General features: G+C 43.7%; 1 protein-coding gene across 7 annotated transcripts in view; it reads left to right on the top strand.

The window, feature by feature from the left end:
* CLCF1 (cardiotrophin like cytokine factor 1) overlaps positions 1-17,256 on the top strand; it is a 1,651,704-nt gene that overhangs the window by 807,509 nt on the left and 826,939 nt on the right. The window contains exon 1 of one of the 7 annotated variants that reach the window (XM_078658779.1): positions 16,415-16,585. The exons of the other annotated variants lie outside the window; for them this stretch is intronic. Coding sequence (XP_078514905.1) covers positions 16,579-16,585 — 7 coding nt within the window. The 5' untranslated portion in view covers positions 16,415-16,578. Of the gene's footprint in view, positions 1-16,414; positions 16,586-17,256 lie in introns of those variants that run through there. 7 annotated transcript variants of the gene reach the window in all.

The raw sequence follows: 17,256 nt of genomic DNA, 5'->3' as shown, positions 1-17,256 counted from the left end.
TTGGTTGTTAAAGGCGTGGATTTCAGTGGACACCTGCTCCTCCCACCACCCCATAAAGATGTTAGCATAACTGGGGGCGAAGCAGGTGCCCATCGCCGTGCCCTGTGACTGGCGGTAGATAGATTCATCAAAAATAAAATGATTATGTGTAAGACAAAAATCAATTAAGTCAAGTAGCATGTTAGAGTGGTCAAGAAACGCAATGGATCTTGCTCTCAAAAAGTGCCCTACTGCCTGTAGCCCAAGATTGTGTCTAATGCACGTGTACAAACTGCACACATCCAATGTAACCAGAATGTAGGTATCCTCCCACACAATACCCTCTATGCTTTTGAGGAAATGTGTAGTATCTTTAAGGTACGTTGGTAGAGCAATCACAAAAGGTCTCAAGAAATGGTCTATATACTGGGAAGTATTCTCTAGTAAAGAGCCCATAGAAGATACTATGGGCCTCCCTGGTGGATCAGTGGCATTTTTGTGTATCTTCGGGAGAAGATACAAAATAGGTATCTTGGGATGATCACATTTTAGAAACAAATACTCGTCCCATGTCAGTGAGCCTTTGTCTAGATAGTCTTGTATTTTGGCTTCGAAGAGAGCTTTGGTGGTTCGAAAGTCTGAGAATGAGCTACGTTCGTAACAGTTTGTGTCCCCCAGCTGCCTATGTCCCTCAGCTAGGTATTTGTTTTTGTCTAAAACAACCACGTTTCCACCTTTATCCGCATTGCGGATGACAATGCTCTCGTCTGTTTTTAAGTCCCTGATAGCATTATGTTGTTCAAACGTGAGATTTTTCCTGTTATGGGGTGTTTGTTCTGATCTCAGTTTTTTAAGGTCAGAAAGAACGCCTTTCTCAAATACTTCAACAGCCTCACAAACAATCTGGGGAATGAATTTGGATTTAATCTTGAAAGTGCTCCCCGGATTCACATTGGTATCAACACTTTCATCAGACAGGTAGCTACTGCCATCAACCACCCCTGAGGAAATAGTCTCCATAAATTCCACATCATTCAAGTCCAGATTATTGGTGGCAAGTGGCATCCCAATAGTTGTCGCCTTGATCGGGTGCGTTGCGAACCATTTCTTCAATTTCAACTTACGGGCAAAATAGAATAGATCAATTCTAGTTTGTGCATAGTTAAAATTGCCAGAAGGGCAAAATGACAATCCTAATGATAGAACCTCTTGCTCATACACAGTTAATATTTTATCAGATAGATTAATTACCGTCATGGTTGAGTTTTGCTGCCCCTTGTCATCATTCCCACGGGCTGTTTTCCTGCGCTGTTGTCTGATTTTGGCTTTTTTGTTCCTTTGGGTCTTCCCCGATTTCCTCTGCCGCGTCCCCTTTGGTTTCCCTGATCCTGTTGTTGGTCTGTCCTCCCCTGGTTTAGCACCTGAAATTGTAATAAAAAACGCTTCCTAACTTCTTCTTGGTCATCCTTTGCAGGTTCATTCAGGCCCGAAGTGTTAATATCCTGTAGGCTTCCGTCCGAAGCATCACTCTCAACTGGCTCAACTTGCATTGCATGTGGCACATTACTAATCATTTTCTGAGTTGACTTATCATACAACTGATCATATTTTCTATGAAATGTTAAAGTGCGCCCACTTTGGTAATCTTTATAATCCCGCAAGAACTTCCTTTGCTTTTTTAAGGTTATCTCTTCTTCCAGTTTTTGTAGCTTAGCCTCCACAATTTTGGCATGTGTGTCAAACGCCTCCTTTCCCATTAGAGGGATTATTTCCTCAATCAGGGCTTCTATTTGGTCCAGAAGCTTTTTCCGATCTTTAAGAGCATATTTGACCAATATGCGCATCATTATTACTGAACAAGCGGTTGAATTGTTGGACCACTCATCCAACATCTCAGGGTCTGGGTCCTCAAAGGTGGGCACTGTGAATATTCTGAGACCCCGCGGGGCTCTCCCCACATCCAAATAGCGCTGCAGAGATTCCGCCTCCCACCACTTTCCAAGCTCTTTTCTTTGCAGCTTTTCCAATTTAAAAAGTAAAGTTTGCACATGCACTTCCTTACTTATATTTGCTGCTTGAGCTTGTGGGTTTGCCACTGTTCCTGCTTCCATGAAAAATAGCTTGTCAGCCGCCGCTTTGCGCCTTGCATCCATTGCTGCCATACTGTGTTTTTCGCACTTTTAAAGTTGCGCACCAGTGCCGGTTTCAGAGGACGCCTCCTCCTTGTATATACCGGCTCTCTACTCCCGCTGTACCGGCTTCACTAGCGGCTTCTGATAGGGTCGGGGACTCGTACTCAACAGGCTCGGCAGAGCCACTTCCCAAACAACCGCGCACACAGTACCTTGGGGGGCCGCAGGACCTCCGTTCGGCAACCGCCCGTCTCCTGTGCACGCTGTATCCCGGGAGCACCCACACCACGCCTCCTTCTCCGAGTCCCGTTCCCGAATCTCGGCCAGACTTCAAAGCCCAGAATCCCGTATTCTCTTCAAGTGCCTCCGCCGTCCGGCAAGTGGTAAATGTTTCGTAAAAGTTGATCAGCAGCGGTTTCTTCCCTTACAAATACCGCAATCACGAGGCACTAAATTAGAAATGTACAGCGGGTGAGCGGACCGGCCATAAAGTAGCTTGCAGACTCACACTCCCGGTGTCCAGCCAGTACCTGCTCACGAGCGGGTCGTCGTTGGGGCTCCGGCGGCCCAAATATCACTACGAAGAATTTCCCAATTGACAGGAAATGCACGACGACACACAAAGGTTGCTGTGCTTGAAAGATTTATTTTAGGCAGCAAAAACAAACAACGCGTTTCACCTCACGGCTTGCTCACGTTTGTAATGGATTGCAAAACGATAGTCCTATTTACAAAAAACCAAATAATGACATTGAAAAAGGACTACAGTGCACTCACCCCCCAGTGTAAAATACATGGCAGACATATTGGAGAGGTATAGTATCTCAAAAAAGCAATATAATGTGCAGTTAATACCTCAAAACATGATAGATACAACAGATGTTTAGTAGTCAATGACATAATAAACCAAATCAAATCAAATAAGGCTGCACAAACAAGTAGGATCAATGATTATTCAACTTAATTAGCAAATTTACATGGATAAACCCTATTCTCATGTATTTACAAAATAATTGTCTTTGTATCTCATAATGCCGCCCAAGTGGGCATGGTCACTTTGCAACAAAGCATGTTAGACCTCATAAGTATATAAAGCAAATTGTGAAAACAAATAATCCGAATGGACCGTCCATGTACCAAATTAGTAATAGAGTATTAATTCTCTCTTAGTCTCTCCATATATATATATATATTTAAACATATTATTAAATAAACATATATAACATTTTAGAAAATGTTTAAAATTTATTGTTACAACTATAGTGAGTTCAACATTAGCAAAAGTGTTGGATAGCGTAGAGGTAAAATTTACTACTCCCACCCCAGTGGGTGCAACAGTAGGGAAAGCGCTGGATAGCGTAGAGGTTAAAATTACTATTCCCACTCCAGGGATGTATGACGTTACAACGCATACTTTTACAACGCCTACCATTACAACAAAACTTTTACAACGCAAAAACTTTTACAACGCATACATTTACAACGCAAGATTTTACAACGCATATACCTTTACAACGCATACCATTACAACATAAGTATTGGTAAGTATATAATAATTTTTTGAATATAAATTAATAAAAAATATTATAATATAATTTAATATAATTTAATTTTATTAAATAAATGTAATTTAAATGTAATTTTACTTTATTTTTACAAAGTACCCCTGTACCCCAAAAACCCAAAACTGACCCTGAACCCTAAAAATACCCCTTTACCCATAAACTGAAAACTGACCCTGAACCCTAAAAATACCCCTTTACCCGAAAACTGAAAACTGACCCTGAACCCTAAAAATACCCCTTTACCCAAAAACTGAAAACTGACCCTGAACCCTAAAAATACCCCTTTACCTACAAACTGAAAACTGACCCTGAACCCTAAAAATACCCCTTTACCCCAAAAACTGAAAACTGACCCTGAACCCTAAAAATACCCCTTTACCCAAAAACTGAAAACTGACCCTGAACCCTAAAAATACCCCTTTACCTACAAACTGAAAACTGACCCTGAACCCTAAAAATACCCCTTTACCCCAAAAACTGAAAACTGACCCTGAACCCTAAAAATACCCCTTTACCCAAAAACTGAAAACTGACCCTGAACCCTAAAAATACCCCTTTACCCAAAAACTGAAAACTGACCCTGAACCCTAAAAATACCCCTTTACCTACAAACTGAAAACTGACCCTGAACCCTAAAAATACCCCTTTACCCCAAAAACTGAAAACTGACCCTGAACCCTAAAAATACCCCTTTACCCAAAAACTGAAAACTGACCCTGAACCCTAAAAATACCCCTTTACCCAAAAACTGAAAACTGACCCTGAACCCTAAAATTAAAATATTTATCAATTAATCAATTATAATTAATTACCAATTATATTTTAATTAATTACCAATTAATAATTAATTAACAATTAATTTTTAAAAAATATCAATAAATAAATTAACATATTTAATTATAATTAAATTACTTCCCACCCTATTCCCCTATAAACCCACAACCCGCTACAGAAAATAAATTACTAAAATTAAAATATTTATCAATTAATCAATTATAATTAATTACCAATTATATTTTAATTAATTACCAATTAATAATTAATTAACAATTAATTCTAAATTATTATCAATAAATAAATTAACATATTTAATTAATTATAATTAAATTACTTCCCACCCTATTCCCCTATAAACCCACAACCCGCTACAGAAAATAAATTACTAAAATTAAAATATTTATCAATTAATCAATTATAATTAATTACCAATTATATTTTAATTAATTACCAATTAATAATTAATTAACAATTAATTCTAAATATATATCAATAAATAAATTAACATATTTAATTAATTAGAATTAAATTACTTCCCACCCTATTCCCCTATAAACCCACAACCCGCTACAGACTTATATTACACAAAAAATAAAAATTATTATTAACTTACCTTAAATTCGATATTTTTGTTGTCTATATTATGTCTAGTCGATATTATGTCCATTCTATATTTTTGATTCGATATTATGTCCATTCTATTCGATATTAATTTTCTCTAGTCGATATTTTTGTTGTCTATATTATGTCTAGTCGATATTATGTCCATTCTATATTTTTTACTCGATATTCTGTCCAGTCGAAATAATTGACTCGATATTATGACTGTACACCGTTTTTATGCATGTTCATGTAGTGTGTTTGGTTTGCCCCCTTTTATGATGTTTTTTTCAAAAATCAACTAAAGTTATATGATAATGACTTGCAATGAGGGCTGTTAAAAGTTACTTGTCATCCAGCCTCCTTATACCTCTTTTTGGCTTTTCCTATCAGACAAGCCATCACTGTTCCAAACTTCTGTGCTCCACGTCATCGCTTTAAAGATGTAGAGAGACTCCATTACATGAACCTCAAAAGAGCGCTGAGCTTTTACATCAGTCATACCCAGGAACAATTGTGTGGATGATAAGCTCTTTTTTGCGTTCTTTGGAACAAAGAAGATTAGGGCGGTGCAAATGGGGGCCATCTCATGATAGATAGTTCTCTGTTAAGATCTGCTATGCATTGGCTAAGAAGCAGTCCACAGAGGTCTGAGTGCTCATTCTACCACAGCTAAGACTGCTACCACTGTATTGGTATACAGAGTGGTTGTCTTGGATATCTGTCAGACTGCTACATGGACATGAGTGCACACAGTCACAAAGAACTTTTGTCTTGACTGTCAGGTCCATCGGGATGGGCGTTTTGCCTGTTCAGTCCTTCAAGACTTTTTCATCTGAGCCATTTCACAGACCCACCACCTTGGGAAGTACTGCTTTGGTGTTTATTCACAAGGTGGGGAATCTCGTTAGATAGACTATCGACCAGAAAGAGTGCTACAAAAGGTAAATAACGTTATGCTCATTTCACCTCCCAGCTGCCACACACCCATATAAAACTGACTCAAGGAGAAATCAATTCAAAACAGCAACTTAACAAACCAGACACCTGCCAAATCTCTAGTTTTAATCCTTGACAAACAACTGGATTTACAATAATACAATAATTTCACCAGATAAGCAGAGTTAAAAAATGAGACTACTCTGAGGCTTCAAACAGTATCTCCCAATAATGATTTCAAACAGGCAATGCAGGTGCTAGATCTTTCTAGACTAAACTGTGGTAATTTCCTCCTAGTAGTGAACTGCAAATTCCACTGCCCCCCTCAAATCAACTGTACATGCTGCCACTACACTGGTCACAGATTACATGCAATTTGATCATGCATCACCCATTCTAATCTTGCTGAAGTAGTTTCCCACTGACACAGGAAATATTTTCATACTTGCATGCGTCACTCATAAGGAAATACACAATGACACACTGAAATACCTTTCTCAGAAAGTGTGGCTATTAGGAGGATAGCCATAAATGTGGAGCTGTGGCACTCTGCTAATCTGCTGCTAGCTTCCATCAATAAATCAAAAATGATGAAGCAATTAGGCTCAGGAAGTTCCCCCAGAGTATGGAAGGCCGCACCTCTGGACATCAGAACAATTCAGTTTTATGTATTATTAAAATAGAAGAGAAGCCATGTTATTTGAGCTACATAACTATACAATTGAACCCAGAATCAAAAGCAAGAAGATGGAAGTAGTGAAATTACATGATAATGTTAAATTCTTGCTTAACCATCCAGAGTCTGGCCACCTATAGACAGGGCCACTGAAATAATGTGATTGTGAGGCTGCTGCAATTTTGCATAATTATAGATTTGCAGCTTTTGATACATAATACACCATGTCGTTTAATCTGCAGACTTTTAACAAAAAATATTTTTTGTTTCTAGTTCAGACAGTTCAAAAGTTACTAAAAATGTAGCGACATATGTTGCCACGCGGTGGAAGGCCCTTTGCCAAGCTGGAATGGTTGCCTTTCTGTTGCTTGTTGCTTTATTTAGGTGTTAAACTGGTACTAATGAGGTGCAACCATAGCCCAGACAGTGTTACCAAGTTTAAAAATGAAGAAATAATGAAGTAATACTATACAAAATGGGCCGCATTATGTCGCATAATTTCACTATTCTTGCCACATAATTTAATCAACCCTGCCGCATAATTTGACCCTCTCCTGCTACATAATTCCAGTGGCCCTGCCATCAGACAAGAAATAAAGTGGTGGCGATAGTACACTGTGAAGTAGAAATGTTTATCACAGTTCACTTTGTAATGAAATAACATTGGCAAATATTCATGGCTATACACATTTTTGGGGGTTGAAGAATGGTGATTCTATGTCAGGGGCGGAGGCTTCTGATTAGGCTTAATCTTTCATCACTTTTATTCTCCAGCAGCCTTTCAAAGGTATCAACACAGTAAATAAAACTTCATTTCCCAAGAACACAGGGAAAAAATGAACATGAAAAGTGTCCAACATCATCAGCCAATCACATAACAGGACGCCTCATATCCTCTTCTGATTGTTATGTTATGTTATGTTATGTTAATTTCGATTTATATAGCGCCAAATCACCGACAGGTCTCTTAGCGCTTGCTTTGGGAACCTGTCCTGGCTTTCCCTGCAAGATTACCCCTAATGGGCATCCCCAAGGTGAAGACCAGGCATCCCGCCGCGGGGGGGCCGTAGTGGAGATTAAGCAAGCTATTGCCCAGAGCTGCAGAGTGTGAACCCATGATTCAAGTAGGCACCGAGGCGAGAATTATCGAGTCCATGGACTTTTGGGCTCAAGACCCTGCCGCGTCGGGAATTGAACCCTGGTCCCGGGTCTGACCTCTGCATCAGGGTCTGCCTCCTCTAACCAGTGAGCCACACTTCTCCAGCTTGGCGCTCTATCCTCCTCTTTCTTCGCTGCTCCAGCAGCATGCAGATGAGTGACTTTTCTTTCCTTCTGTGGCGTTAAAGATTGCTGTGTTTAGCGGCTTGATTGTTGTATTTGGCGTTTGTGGACACCGGTTGCAGGGCTGCGCTCTTACAGGCAGCGTTTTGGTGTCGGCGTCACCGCGGGAGCGGCTCTCGCTCCTTTCGCGGCTTCTCCTCTCAGTAGGCTCCGAGCGCGGTGCGGCCTCCCGCCGCTAGGGGACCGTGCGCCCCTGCGCTACAGCTCCGGTGAGAGCTCTACCCCCCGGGCAGCGGCGCGTCGTCTAATTCCGCCGTCGCATGCATAGAGCGGTTCAGACGAGTGCGCTGCGGGGGAAGACGGGGTTTCTGTCGGCGAAATTGACGCGCTGGGCTTTGCTTATTATCGGAGCCCCTGCCTGGAGCCTGAACACCCGCGCGGTGGGTAAGACCTTGCTACAGTGCTTTCAGGGACCGGCCCAGGCAGGATTACGTTTTTTCCCTCGGAATTGAGAGGGTGCAAGGTCCCAAGGCTATTGACTGTGCCTTCCTACGTGGGGGCTTTCAATTACAGGGTTCTGCCCTCTACTGACTCCCCTTTTTCTTGCGCAGAGTAGTTGATCTGCGATCCCATGATGGAATTTGAGGACTATTATGAGGAGTCAGAAGAGATCATGTACCTACCGGTGGATGATCACTTCTGTCAAGTGATGGACTCCTCTATCCTGAAGGCAGTGACCAGGGTGGTAGAGCCTTTGGAGAAGAAAATAGACTTACTCCGAGCGCAATGTAAACCCCTCCCTCAGAGGGAAGACCTCCCGGGGCCTAGCACTCCCCTACCTCCAGGCCAATCCACCGCTGCGTCAGTAGAGCCTAAGAGGAAGCGTTCGGCGGATGCTGGGGTAGACTCGGACGCTTTTGCGAGACTCAAAAGGGCATTCCTGGATGCTAAAAACGCGGAACCGCCGAATAAACCGGAGGAGAGTCAGGCGGGCCCCTCGGGGGGTGCCGATGACATCGCTACTGTTGACCCCGATGAGTCCCCCCAGACGTCGGATGGGGATGGTGATGGTGAACCAGAGCACCCATGGTGCCCCTCCCACCCCAGTCAACCCACTCCTGAGGAACCAAGCGGGGATATGCTTAACCCGGATGACCTCTTGCATCCGCGCTCCTCCCAGTGGGTTCCGGACCCTCAGGTGGCAGCCTATATGTCCTCTAGGTTGCGCAAGTCCCTTGTTTAGGAGGTCCATAGTTGCCTGCGAGCGGAATGCCCGCGTCCCTCCTTGGAGGGTAAGATCGCAGTCACACCGGAGATTGACGCCAAGATGTCTACCTTTTTGACGAAATTTGTCAAAGACCCGAAAAAAGGCATTGATCGCTCTTGGCGAGCGTGCCAAGACAAATTGTTGGATACTGCGGGGCCTTTGGCGAAAATACTAGATATGGCGGAGGATGCCAAGGCCTCGGGTGCCCTGATCTCTCCGGAGACGCTTTCGGGTTGGGCACAAAGAGCGATTATTTTCCTAGGCAATGCTAATGTGGCGATCTCTACTAAGAGACGTCGGTCCATTCTTATTAAAATAGACCCCAAATTAGGAGAATTGTCCACTACGGAAGCGGGACCGATTGCGGTCGGGAATCTCTTCGGAGATCCCTTCATTAAGGAGCTCGGAAAATTTGTGAATACTTTCAATTCCCTAGACAAAGCCCAGACGTCAATCAAGCGGATATTTACCCCACGTGTTTTTGGAGCAGCCAGTCGTAGCAGGGGGCGCTCGACTGGCAGGTCCCAGAATAGAGCCTCCTTCAGGCAAGGCGAATCCCAGCGAGGACAATATCAAGATCCCGACAAATTCGGGAACTTTTACCAGACCAGAGGTTTCCCCCATCACCGCGGTGGCAGAGGCAGAGGAGACGGCGGATACAACAACCAGAGAGGTGAGAATACAGGGGATGCACGGGGTGCAGTTGGGGGGCAGACTCCAATGTTTTCTTCACAATTGGTCTTTGCTTACCTCTGATGTTTGGGTTTTACAAACCGTCTGTGGGTTCCGAATAGAGTTCTCAGGCCAACCCTGGCAACCCCGTAGGCTCAGCCCTATAGTCTTTACCAGAGAGCAGAGGGTTCTAATAGACAACAAAGTTTCGTAACTACTGAGGAAAGGAGCGATTGCTCCTTCTACTCTACACCCACGGGGGTTCCTCAGCAACCTCTTCCTTGTGGAGAAGCAGGATGGGGGATATCGGCCGATGATAAACCTCAAAGAATTCAATGGGTGGCTTGTTTATCGCCACTTCAAAATGGAGGGCATTCACCTCCTGCGGGATCTGCTTCAGGAAGGGGACTGGATGGTCCGCCTGGACCTGAAGGATGCCTACCTGACGGTCCCAATCTTCGCCCCACACAGACGCTTTCTGCAGTTTCAATGGGACTCCCGGACTTTCTAATGCACCTCCCTTCCTTTCGGACTGTCGTCCGCCCCGTGGTGCTTCACCAAGGTGATGAAGCCAGTGGTGGAGCGCCTTCGCTCGGAGGGCCTGCGGTTAATAATCTACCTGGACGACATACTGTTAATGTGTCAGTGTACGCGCAGGTTGGGGACCCAGTGGCGGACGGCAGTGACCCTTCTGGAATCCCTGGGGTTTGTGCTCAACGAAGCCAAGTCCGATCTCCGTCCGGCCCAGAGGATGCAGTTCCTGGGGTTTATGATCGACTCGGTGGAGGCCAATTTATCCTTGCCCTCACGGAAGTTGTCCAAGATCCGACACGAGCTGAGGCGCACTCTCACGAGGCCCACGATTCAGTTACGCCATCTGGCCAGGGTGGTGGGCCTTCTGTCGTCCTCAATCCAAGCGATTTTCCCGGGGCCTCTACACTACAGGGCCCTTCAACATCTCAAAACCTTCCACTTGCGGAAGGGTCTCACCTATTCGCAGGTCGTCCCCCTCACGGACGAGGCCAGGACGGAGTTACAATGGTGGGTCGACCATATGGAGGCTTGGAACGGCCGAGCCATATTCGGCTCCAAACCAGACCTGATCATCGAATCAGACGCCAGCGGATCAGGTTGGGGCGCTCGCTGCGGCGAAGTATCTGCAGGCGGAAGATGGTCATCTTCAGAACAGGCACTTCATATCAATTGTCTGGAGCTGATGGCTGGCTCTTTTGCGGTGAAGTGCTGGATGAAGGACAGGATCCAGAGTTGCGTCCTCCGCAAGATGGACAATGTGGCGGCGGTATGTTACATCAACCATCTTGGAGGGACTCGTTCCAAAGCACTGACCAATCTCGTGCGCAATCTTTGGGAGTATTGTTTGGCCAATCAGATATCCCTGTCTGCGGAACATCTGCCGGGAGCGTCCAATCAAGTGGCGGATTGGTGGTCGCGCCACTGGAAGTATACCAGTCTATGGCAGCTTCATCCCCAGGTCTTCAAGGGGATTCAGGACCGGTGGGGTCCGTTCTCAGTGGACCTTTTTGCCTCCCGGTTGGACGCACAACTGAACCGCTATTACAGTTGGCGTCCGGATCCGGGGGCACTGGCAGTGGATGCGTTCTTACAGGACTGGAGCAAGGAGCAGGGGTACGCGTTTCCTCCCTTTGCAATGATCATGAGGCTGTCGACCCAAGTGAGGAGACAGCGGGCGGACCTGGTGGTGGTTACCCCGATATGGATATGGAGGTCACAAGCCTGGTTTCCAGTTCTGATGGAACTTTCCTGGGCTTTTCCAATCCCTCTACCCCAGCGTCCCGATCTCCTCAAAGACCCTCAAGGGAAACCTCACCATCTTCTGTCCATGGGCAGCCTATGCCTGATGGCCTGGCGGGTTACAGGCGACGCTGGCAAGTCCCAGGTCTTTCGTAGGATGCTGCCACGTTACTCGAGAAATCCTGAGTTGACAGCACCAACAAGAGATACCGATCAGCTTGGTTCCGCTGGGGCTATTGGTGTCTGCGACGACAGGTGGATCCGGTGGGGGCCGATGTTGTCCATGTCCTTAATTTCTTAGCCTCGTTGGCGAAGGAAGGCCTAGCTTATCGTTCGATTCATACCTTTCGCTCTGCCATTTCGGTGGGCCATGTGCCAGTAGATAATCGTCCGATTGGTGAGCATCCTTTGGTCTGCAAGCTTTTGAGGGGCATTAGGCTCTCGGTTCCCCCTGAACCGCGCTACTCTGTCTTATGGGATGTGAACAAGGTCCTGAACCTGTTTAGGTCGTGGCCTTCCAACAAGTACTTGTCCAGGAAACAAATCTCAGCAAAGCTAGCGATGCTGTTATGTTTAATTTCTTGCAGACGAGTTTCAGATGTGAGGGCTCTTGATCTCACGGGTAGGGTTTTTACCCCAGAGGCAGTGACCTTCCATATTTCTAGACGTACTAAGTGCAATTCTCGTTTGGTCTCGTATCCGGCTTTTCCTGACATCCCAAAGTTGTGTGTGGTTAGAGGGCTTAAGGCTTATGAGGTTGCGACAATAGATGTACGCCCACAGGGTGTGAAGCAATTATTTATTGCGCTCACGAAACCACATGGGGCGGTTTCATCCCCTACCATTGCCAGGTGGATCCGGTGGATTATGCAGGAAGCGGGTATAGATGTTTCTCGTTTTGGGGCTCATTCGGTGAGGGGTGCAATGGCCTCCAAGGCTTTTAGCCTGGGAGCACGGCTGGAGGACATCCTGAATGCGGCGGACTGGTCCTCCGATTCAGCCTTCAAGAGGTTTTACTTGAAGCCCGTAGTCTCCCTAGGTTCTTTGGTGGTGGACAAGCTTTGAACTAGCCTAATCAGAAGCCTCCGCCCCTGACATAGAATGCAAAATTTCCTAGCTAACATGCAGGAAAGTTTCAATTCTATTAAGGAGGCGGAGGTGAGGATTAGCCCACCCGACGTTCCTTGCCCTCCCAGAAATCTTCGTTGGTATGGTGAGTAACTCTTTGATGATGCATCTGGAGTTTCTGCTACTGTTTGTTGTGTTTTATTATTGCTAGAAGATCAATGCCATTGTGAGTTTTTTTTTTTTTTTTTCACGGAGTTGGTGAGTTGGTGCTCCCCATCTGACTGCTGTTCCTCTACCTTAGGTTCGGATATGGGCAAGCAGGAATAGTTTAGAAGACTGCCATGAGGGGTCGCAGGAAGAAAGAGGAGGATAGAGCACCAAGCAGAAGAGGATATGAGGCGTCCTGTTATGTGATTGGCTGATGATGTTGGACACTTTTAATGTTCATTTTACCCTGTGTTCATGGGAAATGAAGTTTTATTTACTGTGTTGATACCTTTGAAAGGCTGCTGGAGAATAAAAGTGATGAAAGATTAAGCCTAATCCTCGTCTCTGCCTCCTTAGTAGAATTGAAACTTTCCTGCACGTTAGCTAGGAAATTTTGCATTCTTAGCTTTACATGAAAAGAGAATCAGGATTTCATTAAAGACACAGAGGCTAACATTATCCCTCCCGATCTCTCCCCATCTAAAGAAGATAGTTTATCATGTCCGGATCCAGACTGGGAATATATCATACATTATCCTCAATCTGTGGCCTAGAACACTCTGTCTTTAAGGCATTTCTTACCTCTCCCTCCCCAAAGGCATTCTTATCCATTCCTTAATAAATCTGCTTACAAGGTCCAATGACCACCAATCAGCACTTCTAGGCTGACGTATCTTGTAGTGACTGAACATCTCTTCCCCCAGTGGATCTTTTATCACAGCATTTGATGAAGAATTAACATCACCCTTAATGTCATCATTTAAATCATCATCTTGTTTTCATCATACATTTCCTTGCATGACATTTTCATCTGTTTCCATTGCAAACTCATCATCTGAAAATTCCTGTGTGTCGCCAAGGCCACCTTTGCCCTTCATGTGTCATCAGGCACCCACCTTTGTCATGGAGTTCAGTCTATCTTTGCAAGTTTTATTCATATGCTCAGTTTGCCTATCTTATCCTGTTCACTTGCTTTTCTGTTTTCTTCCTCTTCTAATAAAGACCAAAATTCCTCACCTGAACCAAAATCCATTTTTTTATGTCCAAACCCCCCCTACAACTTCTTTCATTGATGCCTTAACCTCACTCTGAATCAGCCTTCTTAAACTCTCCTCACTAACCCTACCTTCCACCACATTCTGTTCCACACTATTACCATTTGAGGACATACTTGCTGATTTCCGCTGGCAATTACCTAGACTTAACAATCAAAAAAATAGTTTCTCTAAATGCTTATATTTGAAATTTCCAAATTATCTATTCATTTATTAATACTTTTTCCTAATTACTGAGTCAACGCACTACTCAACAGCTTTTCGAGTGAGTGCCTTTTTTTCTGTACACAAACCGGATTTTGTCTTATTTCGGCAACATATGTTATATTGTTTTGATGCTTTTTAGCCCAATCCAAGATGGCCCCCGTGATCTCGCGAGACCAAGGCAAACCAATCAATGGGCCCATCTGCGATTTACAGTGTGCATGCGGTTAATCTTCCGAAACCGTCTCGCCACTGTGTTTTCCTTTCAACGGCAGCACGTGCTGACCTCTGCTCCCCTTACAGGAGCCCTATGCCGCTCGCACTGCCGCTCGCGTACAGTTTATGCTCACATTTAAACGGTAGGCAAGTACCGCTCACATGTTCCCTAGCGTGTCCATCTGAGCTATTACTTGAATTAGCCTCCCCCAAATCTAACACCTAAATGCAGGAAGGCTAACCGCAGAACATTTAAACCACGTATAAGCCCCGACAAGCGTATTTAAAAACTCTTCCTCTTTTTTTAAAATACCTAAATCCCAATAAAAAAACAATCCAACCAAACACACAATTACATGCTTAGCTTGTGAAAATTAGAAGTTCTTCATACACAAGTCTTCCTCTCAAACGTACACACTTTCCGCAATGTAGCCCAGAGACAATAGAATGTACAGAAGAAGCATTTAAAAGAGGAGGAGTGTTCTACTTCAATGACATTGATAGTTATGTTATGTTATGATAGAGCGTGCAGGTCACCCAACTAGTCTTTTATCAATATTCACCTGGGCGCATAATCAATAAACTCACAAATTATGAAGGTAACCTTCGCTCTACTACCAGTGTATTTTAAACATTAGGACTTTTAACCTTTCTATACCTTGACTTACCAATCCACGTCACCAGTACCTAAAGTCCTAAGGGATCAAGGGTGTTAGCATAATAGGAATAATAACATTTGCACTCCTATAATAACCACAAACTCTGGAAGTTTTAAATTCTTTATCTAAGTTTCTTAAGTGGTCATGATCCAAAGATTAAACACCAAAAGACTTTCAATTATTAAGATCAGAAGCACAATATAACTATGCAAAAGATGTATTAAACTAATTTCGATCATTTAGCAATAGGGAAGGTAAAGAAAGGGAACATAAAATACAATCAAAACGTCTAAGCATTTAACAAAAGGGAGGGGAAAAGGAACATATATAAGCCACATTTTATCAATAGGAAGGGTAAAGAGAAAAGGAACATCGATATGCAAGCACTATTATCAAATATGTAACATTTAGGGAGGGGAAAAGAAGGAAACAAGTTAATGACGAACCCACATAAATTTATATTTACCTAGGAATGGTGTGAAGAACTAACCCTGGCCACAGGTCAGTTTTAAGGACAGAACCCCGAAAGTTGCAGTCGCCAGTAGGCTAGCAGGTGCAGATCAGAATCAGGACAGGTAAAACCAAATTAGATCAGGACAGGACCACCAAAGGTTAAGACTGGCACCCACAGTTAAGGTTGCAACGCCTGCGCTACTCCCTCTCTGCAGCTAACAGCCGGAACCCCGATTGGGTTATCGATTTCCCCGACAAAGAGCTTTGCCAGCACTTCAGCTTCCCGGAACCCCGATTGGGTTATCGATTCTTCTGACAGAGTGCTCCGCAGCCCTCTGCTCTTGGTCACCTATTGAATGCGTTGGGTCAGTGATAGGTCAGCTATTCGGACAAGTCGGGCAAATTAACTAGCTAAGCCTACCCTAGTTATACTGTTTTCCAGGTCAGTGTACCACCCCCCCAATGTTGCAAGTGTAAGGATCCCCAAATTTGATTGAGCAAGGAATGAGGAGAGGTCGTCACACCATACCAAAATGAAACTTTCTGCGTGTCATATTTAAATTATTGTTCCCGCCCATCAATTTATTTTCACATGACATCTTTATTCCACCCAACAATGAATGTTCTCTTAGTAAATACATTGTATTAACATTGTACGAATGATCTTCCTTCGACAGGGTAAAAGGTTAGCTTCCCAGGCACATTCTGGATGAGACTGTTCTTTGGCAATCATTCAATGTCATTTCTGAAGTGTTCCTTAGTTTCTTGTGCGCATGTTCAAAAAGGATGCAGTGGGTTCTCGTCAGGCCCAAATGTTTATGTGAAAAAAATAGGAAAGAAACAGTCTGAGAACACAGAATAAATGAATGCACTGTATACCACTTATCTCTACTCTATTCCCATTTATTTATTTTTAACTATTGCGTTAAGGTTAAGCAGAACGAACAGCTTAGCAAAAGCAGCAGTACAAGCTTCATGCATGCTGTGACACATAGCAGCCATTTTAATTCTAGTGCACAGAAGCGAAAGATTCCCTCCAAAGCAAAGAGTACGTCATGTCACGTGAGTATGACAGACGCATGCGCAGTAGAAAATCCCGTGTAGCAGCGGCCATATTATTGCAAGCGGATTACGGTTAGTAAAAGCACAAATGCAAGCTTCCCTCGTATGGTATGTAATGCAATATTAGTAATATGAACATGTTGATTAATTTATTAATGTTATGTCGAGAGGGTTGAGTACAAGCAAGTTGCGTTACATGCGAGTCCTTGCTCCATCAACATTATGGATTGTTTGAGTTTCAATACTAGATCGTTCTTGTGTGATAAAGTTCTCTAAATGTGTACTGCTGGCAGAAGTGGCAAATAAAAGGTTATGCCTAATGGTAGCCTCGGGTCTTGTAATGAAATCACGCTAAATCCTATTCTGTCGAACACACAATCACTTTATTGGAGACATACAACTTTGTTTAAATCGTTGAATGCTGACAACAATTTTAATAAAGTTCTCTGTCTTACATGAAGTGATTGCAGGTACAAAGCCAACTGTACTAGAAATGTATACTTCACTGTCTGTTTCCTCCACAACTTTGTTTCTTGTTATGCAATTAACTTTCATCTTCTGTAAATGACTATTTCAAATACTGTCACCTTACTCAGCACGTTAAGCAATGCGTATGAATATAGTAACTCCTGAATTTTGTCTCTGAAACTGCTAATTTGTAAAGTGGTCTT

This window comes from Lissotriton helveticus, chromosome 1_1 (assembly GCF_964261635.1).
Source record: "Lissotriton helveticus chromosome 1_1, aLisHel1.1, whole genome shotgun sequence".
NCBI lineage: Eukaryota > Metazoa > Chordata > Amphibia > Caudata > Salamandridae > Lissotriton > Lissotriton helveticus.
The sequence above is the reverse complement of the archived record's forward strand: the minus strand, read 5'-3'. Positions and strand labels throughout refer to the sequence as shown.